General features: G+C 36.3%; 1 protein-coding gene and 1 long non-coding RNA gene across 51 annotated transcripts in view; one reads left to right on the top strand and one right to left on the bottom strand.

The window, feature by feature from the left end:
• ABI3BP (ABI family member 3 binding protein) overlaps positions 1 to 12,726 on the top strand; it is a 255,427-nt gene that overhangs the window by 108,121 nt on the left and 134,580 nt on the right. For all 50 annotated transcript variants that reach the window (XM_024245145.3, XM_024245155.3, XM_063721849.1 and 47 more), the window contains exons 5-6: positions 9,192 to 9,373; positions 9,926 to 9,978. In XM_024245145.3, coding sequence (XP_024100913.3) covers positions 9,192 to 9,373; positions 9,926 to 9,978 — 235 coding nt within the window. The remainder of the gene's footprint in view (positions 1 to 9,191; positions 9,374 to 9,925; positions 9,979 to 12,726) is intronic.
• On the bottom strand, positions 929 to 12,583 carry LOC129058494 (uncharacterized). Its single transcript, XR_008523626.2, has 3 exons — positions 12,464 to 12,583; positions 3,876 to 3,956; positions 929 to 1,071 (listed from the first exon to the last, which is right to left on the bottom strand). It is a non-coding gene; the product is annotated as an uncharacterized LOC129058494 (long non-coding RNA).

Consider the following 12,726-nt stretch of genomic DNA (forward strand, 5'->3'; position numbering starts at 1 on the left):
TCAAAGCTCTTAGGTGGTAAGTTTCCAGTTAGAAAACCCTCATAGTTTTTGTTTTGTTTTGTTTTTAGCTTGGAAGTATCAATGAAATGTCACTTTATCCTTTGTGGTGCATGTTTCTATACATATTTGCTTAGGGTATTTATGGGTCTCCCATGCTTTAAGATTCTTTTCTGATTTCACATTGGAGAGCAGATGTGCTTCATTTACAGTTTTTATTCTTAATGGGCTTTGAATGGAAGAGTGTACACATTTGTCTTCAATAGAGCCTCAATTTGAAAGAAAGCTTTCAAATTGGCCCTGATGAAGAGTCAAATGTTTTTAACCCAAATTTATTTCACCATTAATAGCTTATTTTTTCTTTCTCATGTTTCCAACTTGTTAAAGATTTCAAGATTGCTTTAGTTCTCACTCTTTTGCCAACGTATTAAAGCTTTATGAATAGTTTAGAAATCACTTTCGCATTTTCTAACATTCTCATCTTGTGGGTTTCTTTTTTTTTTTTTTTTTTTTTTTTTTGAGACGGAGTCCTGCTCTGTCGCCCAGGCTGGAGTACAGCCGCGTGATCTTGGCTCACTGCAAGCTCCGCCTTCCGGGTTCACACCATTCTCCTGCCTCAGCCTCCTGAGTAGCTGGGACTACAGGCGCCCGCCACCATGCCTAGCTAACTTTTTGGATTTTTAGTACAGACGGGGTTTCACTGTGTTAGCCAGGATGTTCTCGATCTCCTGACCTCGTGATCCGCCTGCCTCGGCCTCCCAAAGTGCTGGGATTACAGGCGTGAGCCACCGCTCCCGGCCGTGTTTATTTACTCTTAATGTAGAATAAAGGCTCTCCTTTTTGGCCAGTCCAGAGCAGACTCTCTTGCCTTTTTTCCGCCCCCAAGTTTGTAAGAAGCCAGTATTTTCAGTGTCTGAGTTCTCACCTGATTGACCCCAGTGCCTTGTTACCTGTCTGTCTTGCCATGTAAGTTTTAAGCTCGGTGAGGGCAGGGACCCCATGTATCTTGCCCACCGTTATTTCCCGGTCTCCCGAAGAGCATCAGGAACATAGCAGGCCCCAAGTAAATACATGCTGAATGAAATAACCAGTGAAATGTCAACATTCTTACTTTTATGTGTTACCATTACCTCAAACTCAACATGACAAGATTAAACTCAGACTTTTTCTCTTGAAATATCACCTCACTTGTCACTGTATTGCTTTCTAAAGTAGTATCATTGTCCCATTCGCTCTAATTTGAAACTTCATTTATTTTCTATTTTTCACCTACTATCGTTTATGAAGGCCCCAAGATACATTCTTTTTTCTTTTGAGATGTCCTATATCGGCATCTGTGTCTTCTCCTTCTCCATTTCACACTAATGTTCCCAATCCAAGCATGCCCCACCTTACCCTGGATTCTGGCAACAGCATCCTGGCTACATTCCCTGCTGTTTTCTTCCCCCAATCTATTCTACCTTCCACAGTACTGAGGAAATCTAGACTGTCCTTTATCAACTCACTCTTTCCTCATCCTGAATTTATCTTTACCTCTCTTCTCTTCTTTCCAAGAAACACAATTCTGACTTCAGACAGTGCTCATGATCCCATCTTTTCCCATGTCGTCTAAGCCTTTGCTTCCCCAGTGATCCCCTCTCTCTGCCATTTGCCCTTTCACAGGCAATGGTGCCCTGCCTCCTGCTGGCAAGCATGCTCAAAGTTTCTCTCCCTGAAAACAAAGCCTTCTGTTGATCCTGTTATATATTCTAAGCTACTTTTCAGTCTCTTTTATTTTCCAAACTTTTCAGAGTTATGGCTCCCACATTCTGAATTCTGCACCATCCACCCAGTCCTCATCCCTTCTCACTAGTTTCCATCCCTTTTCCACTGTTCCACTGAAATGTCTCTTGGTGGTCACTAATGACCAATTAGTTACTAAACCCAGTAGAGTTTTCTCAGTCCTTATCCTTCTTAACCTATTCTTAAACTCTTTCTTTGACATTTTTATTTAGATTTTCCTCTTGCCCCTTTAACCATTTGTATTAGGGTTTCCTAGAGGAACAGGATTAATAGGATAGATGTATATACATGAAGGGGAGTTTATTAAGGAGTATTGACTCACAGAATCACAAGTTGAGGTTTCATAACAGGCTGTCTGCAAGCTGAGGAGCAAGGAAGCCAGTCCGCGTTCCAAAACCTCAAAAGTAGGGAAGCTGACAGTGCAGCTTTCAGTCTGTGGCTGAAGACCCAAGAGACCCTGGCAAACCACTGTCGTAAGTCCAAGAATCCAAAAGCTGAAGACTTGAAGTCTGATGTTTGAGGGGAGGAAAAATCCAGCACAGGGGAAAGACGGAAGCTGGAAGACTCAGACAGTCTAGTCCTTCCAATTTCTTCTGCCTGCTTTATCCTAGCTATGCTGTCAGCTGATTAGATGGTGCCCACCCAGATGGAGGGTGGGTCTGCCTCTCCCAGTCCACTGACTCAAATGTTCATCTCTTTTGGCAACACCCTCAAAGACATACCTAGGATCAATACTTGGCTTCCTTCAGTCCAATCAAGTTGACACTCAATATTAACCATCATACCTTTCCTTTTCTCCTTTACTCGCTCCTTATTATATCTCCTAAATATGGAATCATGTTCTATCCTTGAATCTCTTACCTGCAGCACCCTTCTTATCTATGTCTAGTCTTTAACAATCCCCTCTATACACAACAGTGCTTCTCAAACTTTGTGCATGCAAGTCATGTAGGGAACCTTATTAAAATGCAGATTCTGATATAGTAGGCCTGAGAAGGAGCCTGAGAATCTGCGTTTTTAAAAGCTCTCAGAAATTGCTTTTGTTGCTGTTCTACAGAGAACAGAAGTGGCAAGTATGTAAATGACTTCCAGGGTTGAATCTCTGACCTGGGCCCATTTTCAAATTACTAAGAATATGTTTTCAGTTGTCCATGGAATATTTTCATCACAATAACCAGGTAACTGTGATTGGCACCTCACACTCAGACTAAATTCATACTTTCTACACTATTAAAAGAATACTTTTCCCATCACTTTATTCTCATTTTTGAAAACTCAGTTTTAACTTTTTTCGCTTTCTTTGGTACCCATATCCTATAAGGAGTCTGGTTTCATCAATTCTTTCTTAGAACTATAACTTTAATCTGTTCTGGTTTTTATGTGTGTGTGTGATTCCTTTCCTTGTTATCTCACATCTGGAGTATACCTTGAGATGCCTCCCTCCAATTTCTCTGTGACTTATTCTTCCACGCTGGTAATTCTAGCTTCCTTCATTACTGCTCAACTTTATTTACCTACTAAGGAATTGCCACCAGCTCCCCACTGTCTAGGAAAATAAGTCATAGAATCTCTCAAGGAATATACCTCAACACATATCTGAGTCATGCTCATGAAATGAGGTGTAAATCCAATCCACTCTGCTTTCCAGAGGCCTGGGTAGTATATCCTGAAGTAAACCACATCACTGGAATGGGATTTAAAATGCAGCCTGTCCATTTCTCAGCTTCAGGCTGGATAGTGCCACACCCAGCCCCACCTCTGTGCTGTGTGCTTTCCATTCTGCCTTCTTCCGTCATACACATATGCATGTCTACCTCCTTCATTAGAGTGCAAGCTCACTTTTGAAACTCTGCAGAGTACCACTTGCTTCCATCTCACACAGAACCCGGCATTGCATTTTATAATAGTAGTTCTCAACATATAAGTGAATATGCAAGTGGGATGTCAAGAAGAGGCTTTAAAAATCATTCAGCCAGTCTATTCAGCTCTTGAAGCTTCTTTGCAACATCTCCCATCCAGAGTCCACAGTGAGCATCTCCAAGGATGGCATCATAGCATGGACGTTGAAGATACAAATTCTGGTCACACTGACTTACCCGAGTTCAAAACTCTGCTCTATTATCATCTTAGTTGCTTTGCATGGGTTGCTTAAATGCTTTTAGTCTTGGTTTTCTTATCTGCAAAAGGGGGTAAGTAATATCATAGGGTTGTCAAAATTTAGTAAGATGACACATGTAAAATGGTTAATGCAGTGTCTAGCATTCAGTGAACACTCAAAATTATACTGTCTGCTGCTAGCCTTCTCATTGCTTTGATATTATTTACTTTATGTTATAATTGCCAACTTCAGGCAAGCCATTCCATTTCAGATAGCACTAATATCAGTAGAAACATTTCTTTTGTTGTACGTAAACCAGCCACCAGTGGGTGATACTATACAAAGAAAGGAGATCTTAGAAATGGTTGACCAGTTTGTGATGAGTCAGAATTCAATTCACATTTGAGAATCATGGTAAAAATAACTTGCATTTGCCTTATCATGATCCTACTGTTGAGTTAGGAAAATATGGTTAGACAGACTCACGTTACTTTTGTTCAGAGGTAAACTCTAGATTACTGTGTCAACCCATTACTTTCTATTTGGCCATAGATATAAAAACTACCAAATAAAAGTGGATTTTGTGGTCAACAAAAAAAAAAAAAGAAAAAGAAATAGTTGACCAGTTTGAAAATTATCATGAGTCCAAAGATATTAAGGACCTAAACTGGGGCTCACATGCCACCTTGGAATAGTGGAGAGGCAAGTGGAAGAGAATTCATGTAAGAAAACACACTTGGATTTGACAACTGATTGGACATGAGGGGAAAAAGGACTCTGACGTCACCAGAAATGGGGATCACAAGAGAAACAGATTTGGAAAAGAAAATGAAGAGTAGATTTTAAGTTAGTTAGGAAATTCACAGAGGATTAAGTAATTTGATCATAAGGTTTTACTATAATAAAGAGGTCAGCCACCAGATTGCAAAGAAATATAGACATTTTGAGTGGTAAGAAAGTGGGAGAAGACAGATTATTAAGAAATTTCGTGTTAAAATATAGTGGCAAGTTTAAGAGAAAAGTACTAGTTTTAATTTTGTTGGAGTAGAATGAAAGATATTTAAACAACTTTTAGACTCGGGAAGGTCCGTAAAGAATCAAGAGAAAGGTTGGAGATCTGGTGGAATAAGGAAGTGGAATACAATTATTGAGAAGCTTCTCTTTGAGAAGATGAGAATACTTTTTCCCTTGAAATCAGAGTGGGACAAAGAGAGAATGAAGGGGAAGAGAGACCCTTTAGAGGAAGGGGATGACGGCAGAAGTTTTCTCAGTAGTTACAGTCTCAGTAAAGCAAGAAGCAACACTGACAAAGACAGTGTCAGGAAGTGTTCTTTGACATGAAGGGTCAAAAATGTGGGAAATAGATGTTTTAGGAAATGTAAAAGTAGTTAATCACATAGAAATAAAAGCATTCCTGAAGAAAGTATGGAAAACCCAAAAGATAGTCAACCACGTACATTAAGCTGGGGTAGTTCGTAGAAGGACTAAGCTTAGTTTGGTGTTCAATTTCTTCACTTAGTGTAATTCACTACCAGTTACATCATAAATTCAGTTTATGGAGTTTCTACTTCTGTCTCAGGTACTTTGTTAGAATAGAATATCCAATATGTTGCTGGAATAAATTTTAGAAACAGAAAGGATCTAAAAGATAGTGGAGTCCAGTCCCCCTCTGAGAAACTGATGCTTAAGAGGGTGGAGAGATGCCCCCCTCCCAAGATCATGCTACTAGTTTGCAGCTGATTAAAATCCTAGTCAAGCTACTACCTGCCTTTCTGCTACATTTTGAGGAGCTGTGGATTTTCCAATGCTATAACAACAGTCATTGGCAGCACTGAGACTACTCAGGTGGCCCAAGCACAGAATGATGCCAGTTGAACCAAATCCTACCTTCAACAGTTTCTTACCTCTTAATTAGGATATGAGATGCTCTTGTTCTTAAAATCCAAATTGCTGGAGGCAGACTTTCTAGAAGTCTAGTCTGATGGCATTCATAGACTGCTACCTGTATTTTTAATAGACTTGTTGCCTCTTTGTGTACTTGGGCTCAATTTTAATCATTCACAGAAAAAGTGTCCACTAACCTTTGACAGAAGACGGTGACGATGTTATGGTAAATCCACATTAAAACAAAAACTAAAAAGCCTTCAATAATGTGAAATGCTGATGACTTTTGTTTTTCTTCCGTTCTGGTTCATTTTTCCGTCTTTTTCCATATCTTTTGCCTAGCACCACGGTTGAATGAGTCCAGTGCAGTACAAAAGGCATTAGATTAGGAGTCAGAAATTGGCATTTGCCTGGGTCTGTCACTGATTATCAGGGCTTAGACACTTCTTGGGCTCTCTTCTTCTTGTACGATAATTCTTTCTCTGCTCAGAGTTTATTTTATGGATAAACTGAAATAGGTAAATAAAAATAAGCCCTTTGCAAATGTATAATGCACAAATTTATTGTGTTCGGCTTCAGTTTGCATTGGTTTTGTAGGAATGGTGCATTATGCAATGATGTGTTGCAAAATATGATTGTAGACCTAATGGCTTAAATCAGTATGTCTTGGGAATTGAATAATTGGTTATTTAGTGATATTATATTCTAATTTTTAAATGACCCTTAGAGCACCACATATTCATTACACAAGTATTTATGGAGCACCTACTATGTACTGGGTTATAAAGAACTATTTATTATCATGAGACCTGTATTTTGTTTTAAAATCAATGAAAATTTACTTCACCACTTTAAGTATAGTTAAGTGGCCTAATCTCTCTGCTTAAAAAATGATAGTGCCATAAAACAAAATTGGAATTTGCCTATAATATACAAGTATCAACTGAGACGGTGTTGAAAAGGACAAACCTAACTAGAAGAAGGGCAAAATGCCTAAGCCTTTATTTTCCTGAAAAACTTGGGATGAGAGGGTATTTCAAAGCTTTGTGATCAAAATGGAAAAGATTTACACTCTGGATTTTTAAACCATGGTGAAGTTTAGGGTTCTTTTTAAAGAACAAAACATTTCTGTCTCATTTATTTATAAGAAGGTTATATGAGATCAAGTTGACTGCAAAGCCTTGGATCTGACCTTCGGTAGTTCTGTTAGCAACAGGACTCCTGCCTCATGAAAGCAATTAAGTCCTCAAAAATGTATCTACTAGAGATGCATAATTTTGGTGGCCCATCTGGTCTGATTTTAGCTTCTCAACATTTCTCTAAGAGCCAGGATGAGGAAAAAATAACAACAAAAATTTCATGCAGCATACTTGTCAAGAAATGCATTTCATAAATCACTGATATTTTGACTCACAGGACACAAAGGATTTCTATTACATTCTATTACAATTCAATAATATAACACTTGTTTCCAGTAGCAGTTAGTGTTTAGGCTGGAACAGCCTCCTTCACTCATTCTGTTTTCTGCTACTTTGGATTGGGGAATGGAGCCCTGAGCACAGCTTTCACTAGAAAGGAGCAAGCTAATCAATGATGGCAAGCCTTTCAGTGGTTTGTGCCTAGTAAGAAAGTAGGCTGAATATACAAATGCATCTCGTCTCTCTCTCTATTTATTAAACTATAAACCCCCTGCTGACTTCATGGGTATGCTACCTGTGCATCAGATCCCCAACTTAGAAGAGCCCAAATTTGGTTTAATGCTCTGCTGTTGCTGTCTTAAGATTCCTAATAACTTTGGAACAGGGTCTACATGTCCATTTCATATCGAGCCCCACAAATTAGGTAGCCAGTTTTGATACTCATCTCTAGATACTGGGATTGTTTTGCATCACCAAGAGCTTAGGCTTGACACTTAGAGAATGCTTAATAAATGTTTTCAGAATGAGCAAAATTCCTGATTTTTTAAAGCTTTAAATAAAAGCAAGTAACCTTAATCTTACTCCATTTAATTTTGCCGATGTGAGGAGTGGAGGAAAGGTACTAAACTTTTGAGGAAAATGTTAAGATATAAAAAAGACCCAAAAATAGTTTACCCAATGCATATGTTTCCATCATCATAACGTGGCAGCTACTATTTCATTCTATTAACTTCGTGTTTATTTAAAAATAAAAAGCAGATGAAGTTTACCCATTGACCCCACCTGAAATCCTATTTTTCTCCTCACCTGCTCACTGGGAGTTAAAGCACTATTAGAAATGTTGTATCTTTTCAGTATTATCCCTTTTCAGTGCCAGGAATAATATTTGGTAACATATTTCATATGTCTGAATATTTATGTAAATGATAGGAAACTATATGCACCAATCTGTAATTTATTGTTTTTATTTGATATTTTGTTTCTAAAATCTATCCACATTGATACATGTAGTTCTCCCATTCACTCTCATTACTGTATATAGTAGTATACTGTACTTGATCTGCTGCCCCCCATTACTGTATATAGTAGTATACTGTACATGATCTGCTGCCCCACTTACAGAGGCTGTTTAAAGTAGAGCCGGAGGAGTCTTTCTTTGTATTTCGATTCTGCCACTGCCACTGGTAAAAGTCAGTAGCCGGGTGAGATTGAGCAAGTTAAGTGAATGTTCTGAAACTCCATTTTCACATTTGTAAAATGAGATTAATAATTTCTACCAGTTAAGATGTTTTCATGACAATTAAACCAGGTAATATATGTAAAACCTAGGTTCAAAAAATAGTCATAGGGATTATTTTACACATATATATGTGTATATTTATGTATATATGAGCATTATGAAGGCCTAAGTAAATACGTAACAGTGATATTGAATTGGCATTAACTTTTTTTATTTTACTCTTAACTTGGCTATTGGTCTTCTTTTTAATAATAAAAACAGCTCAACCTTAAAATGCAGTACTGAATACATCTTAGTCTTAGGTTCTTTTTTTTACAAAATTGAATGATATTACCTCTAACATATCCTCCATGGATGAAAAAGCTTAAACTCATACAACTATGAAACTACCATACTAATTATAAAATGGCACCTATGTTCTACCCTATGTATAATAGAATATTATACATAGTGTAATATCTATGTTTTTTCTAGTGTTTTCCAACTTTCATCTTGCAAAGCAGCAAATAATAAAACGAGAATTCTGGAATTCCATCGGGCCAAAACTGTGCTGCTGCAAAGACTTCAACTTGCAATGAGAAATTAAAAACCTAAGCACATGTTGAGCTGATTTTTTTTTTCATGTTCTCTGCAAATTTTTTAAAAATCGGAAGAGAAGCCAATATTAAATAGTATCCCAAGTTGGTTGAAATCTGTGATGAAGTAAGAAACTTGAAATAACATTCTGAATCCCCCTGTGATTTTAAAGCATTATATTCTGGTTATTTGACAGATTTTATACAATTCGCTATCGAGAAAAGGATAAAGAAAAGAAGTGGATTTTTCAAATCTGTCCAGCCACTGAAACAATTGTGGAAAACCTAAAGCCCAACACAGTTTATGAATTTGGAGTGAAAGACAATGTGGAAGGTGGAATTTGGAGTAAGATTTTCAATCACAAGACTGTTGTTGGAAGTAAGTACCTAGAAATATTTGTTTCAGTAAGCTTTTATAATTTTTTCTTAGTTACCTAATTTTTGATTATGTTATTCATTGTATAATATGAAATAAGCTAATTCCTAAGCTCTAGTATTTACAAAAATATAGAAGCAAACAGTATATATTGAGCATTGATATTTCAGAATCTTTAGTTAAAAGTGATTTTTAAAATAAGTAATAAATATTTGATGCCTCCATTGATGTCATTGGCTATTGTATTATAGTAGTTTAAAATCAATCCCTACCCGCAAACACCAACAGAACCAGAAAAACAATAACATGTACCAATGTTCAGAATGGAAAGCTAGACCAGTAGAGATGCCCATAAAAAGACTTTCGGGAACCTTGAGCTTTCTTCCAGTCATCCCGTCATTAAAACTTCATTGGCATCAGTGTTTAAAATGATAGTAATTAAAATTATACATCCAACTTAGAGGACGAGTTGTAGTTGTCTTCATAATGATTAGCTAGAGTTGACTTAGGAGCAAGGAGAATAAAAATAATGCAATTTTTCCCTTGTTTCATCAGGTAAAAAAGTAAATGGGAAAATCCAAAGTACCTATGACCAAGACCACACAGTGGTATGTAACAGTTTATTTTCAAGAATGTTTTTTAAAAATTGTATCTGCATTGTTAAGGAAATAGTCTTATTATAAGATACTGAAATTAGATTAACTGATTGCTGTGAAACAGTGGAGAAAGTACTTAGTTTTAGGAATTAGTTTCTTTTTCTTAATACTAAGTAAAAGCATGATTTCAAATCATCTCTGATTTGTTTGAAGTTCTAAAATTCTGAGATTCAATGTAGCTTATTCTAATATTTCAGTATTCTGGGTATTTCAAGGTTATACATATTATCTTCTGTCGATTGCTTTTTAATATAATGTTTCAAGAGCAAATTGATACATGCTTTATGTACATTGCTACAGCTCAAACCTTTCCTTTCTATTTTCTATCATACCCTACTTAAAAGAGCCAGTCTTTTTCACAATGATGGAGCAACCAGTTTGATTTTGTAAAATGCCCAGCCTCTGTTCAGTTCAGACAATGTTTGTATTTTATGAACCAGGCATTTCCCCACGAATCTAAAAACATCCTTTTCTCTCTCACTTCAGCCACTCGGTTTCTCATGCTCTCTTTCCTTCCACTTTGCAAAATCTATTCTCAGGAAGCATCATGTCAAGTATATACCACCCAACCTGGGATGACTGTCAGTCACTGTTAGAGCTGCCACAGACATGTTCGCATTTCAAATCTCATACCCAGTAATTAGTTTGGTGCCAAAATAATTGCAGCTTTTGCCATTAAGAGTAACAAAGGACATTATATTAACTGGGCAGACAGAGGAGGCAGGCCGGTGAGAAGGGAATTTGGTGCTGACTTTGGTCCCTAGATACTGGAAGTATCCTACAGTCAAATGAACGTGCAAAGATTATTTGTGGGTGGAATTTTCCTCTCTGAGATGTGTGCTTGAGGTGTGTGGCTGAACATCTTTTTATGTCTAATTAAGGAGTCCACGGAATAGCCCCATGGATCATGTGGCCCAGTCTGGAAAAAAAATAGTAGTATATATTTCACTGGGATTAAAAACAAAAAAAAAAAAAAAAGGAAGATTGGTTTTGGTGACAGAAAATAGTCTTAGATAAAGTAGAACTGATTAAAAATTAATCTGTCTAAGGCAAATGTTGTTCATGTGGTTTGAAATGGAAAAAAAGTGTGTTCATTGTGAAATTATAATAATTATGAGATTGTTATAATTGCTAGGAAAATATTTCGATGTATTTTAGATATTAATACAAAAAAGACATTGTAGGTAAATTCCTAGGCCTGTTTTTTTTTCTCGCTCTCTTTTTTTTAACTTGTCTGTTTGGATGGTTTTTTGTTTTTAGGTTTTGCTGCTTTTCTAATTGTCTAATACTTAAATATTTAGAATGTTAAGTGGGAAAAGAAGCATTAACAAGGTTACCCATAACAAAACTACCTATAAGGGTAGTATAAAACCATTAATAGTCTGGTAAAACTTTAGAACATCTTTTGTTTTCTAAGCATGTTTTCATTACAAATTAAAATCATACTATATTTGCAATTTTCTATCTTGCTGTTTTCACTTGGTCAAAATAGGTTGTGAACATATTTCATATCATCAAATGCTCTTCATAAACATAATTTTAATTGCTGTGTGCTGTATGATCTAAATGCATGATTATAAGTTTCCAATTTGTAGGCATTTAAGTTACTTCTAATTGTTTTTAAATTGTGGGTGATGTTATAGTGAACACTTATGATAGGTTTATGAACACTTGTGATAAAGCTTTGTTCACAATGCTAAACATTTCCTCAAAATAGATACTTAGAAGAGGAATTAACAGTTTAGAGTTTTAACATTTTTAAGCCTTCCTAATACTATGGTCAGATTTCTTTCCCGAAAAGTGGTACTAATTTATAAACTTGGCAGCAATGTATCAGTTTATGTTGCTATAGTACCCTGATTGCCAACTTTATATATTTTCATCACTAAATTTTTGGCTAATGTAATAGCTTATAATTGTTATCTTAATTTTTATTTCTCTGATTGCTGATATAGCAGTAGTTTCTTCACTTGTTTATTAGCCAGTTGTATTTTCCATTTAATGATGTTCTCTTGCAGTTCTTTGTTTGTTGGGCGTTTCATGGGTTCTTTTTAGAACTATATAGTCTAAGACTGTATACATTAAAGAAATATTGACCTGTTGATGATACTATCTAGAAATATTTTTCTCACATTTGTTATCGCTTAAGTTTGCTCATAGACATTTTTGAAATAGACAACTCATGAAATTTCCTTAACCAAATTATTAGACTTTTCCATTGTGGTGTCCTCAATTGCATTATATTTTAGAAAGACCCTCCCTCTCCAGAGAGCAGATAAATATTTCTTTCCTTACTTTTAGTTTAATAAGTGGTTTGATTTTATAATAATTCTGTGAATTTTATTTAACTATGGTATATAGTAAGGTTCTATATTGATTAGGCTATGTATTTTTCCCCCAAATAATCAATTGGCTTAGTACTGTGTAATTTATGTACCGAATTGTGCCTCTCCCTAAGTTCTCTTCATCTTTGTCTCTTAAATCCAGTCAATATTGTGTAGGAAAGGTAGATCTGCTGTACCTCACAGGCAAAACAGTGGGATAGAATTGCTCTTTCATCCTCTTCTAGAACAATCCTCATTCTTTGTTGTGAATGGTTTCCTAGGAAGCATACATTGTCTCCTGCCCTCTTGGCTGTCATGCTTAACCTTTCATGTGACTCCATGATATCATTTCTTTCATTGCCTCTTTTCAGCTATC

Source organism: Pongo abelii, chromosome 2 (assembly GCF_028885655.2).
Source record: "Pongo abelii isolate AG06213 chromosome 2, NHGRI_mPonAbe1-v2.0_pri, whole genome shotgun sequence".
Taxonomy (NCBI): Eukaryota; Metazoa; Chordata; class Mammalia; order Primates; family Hominidae; genus Pongo; species Pongo abelii.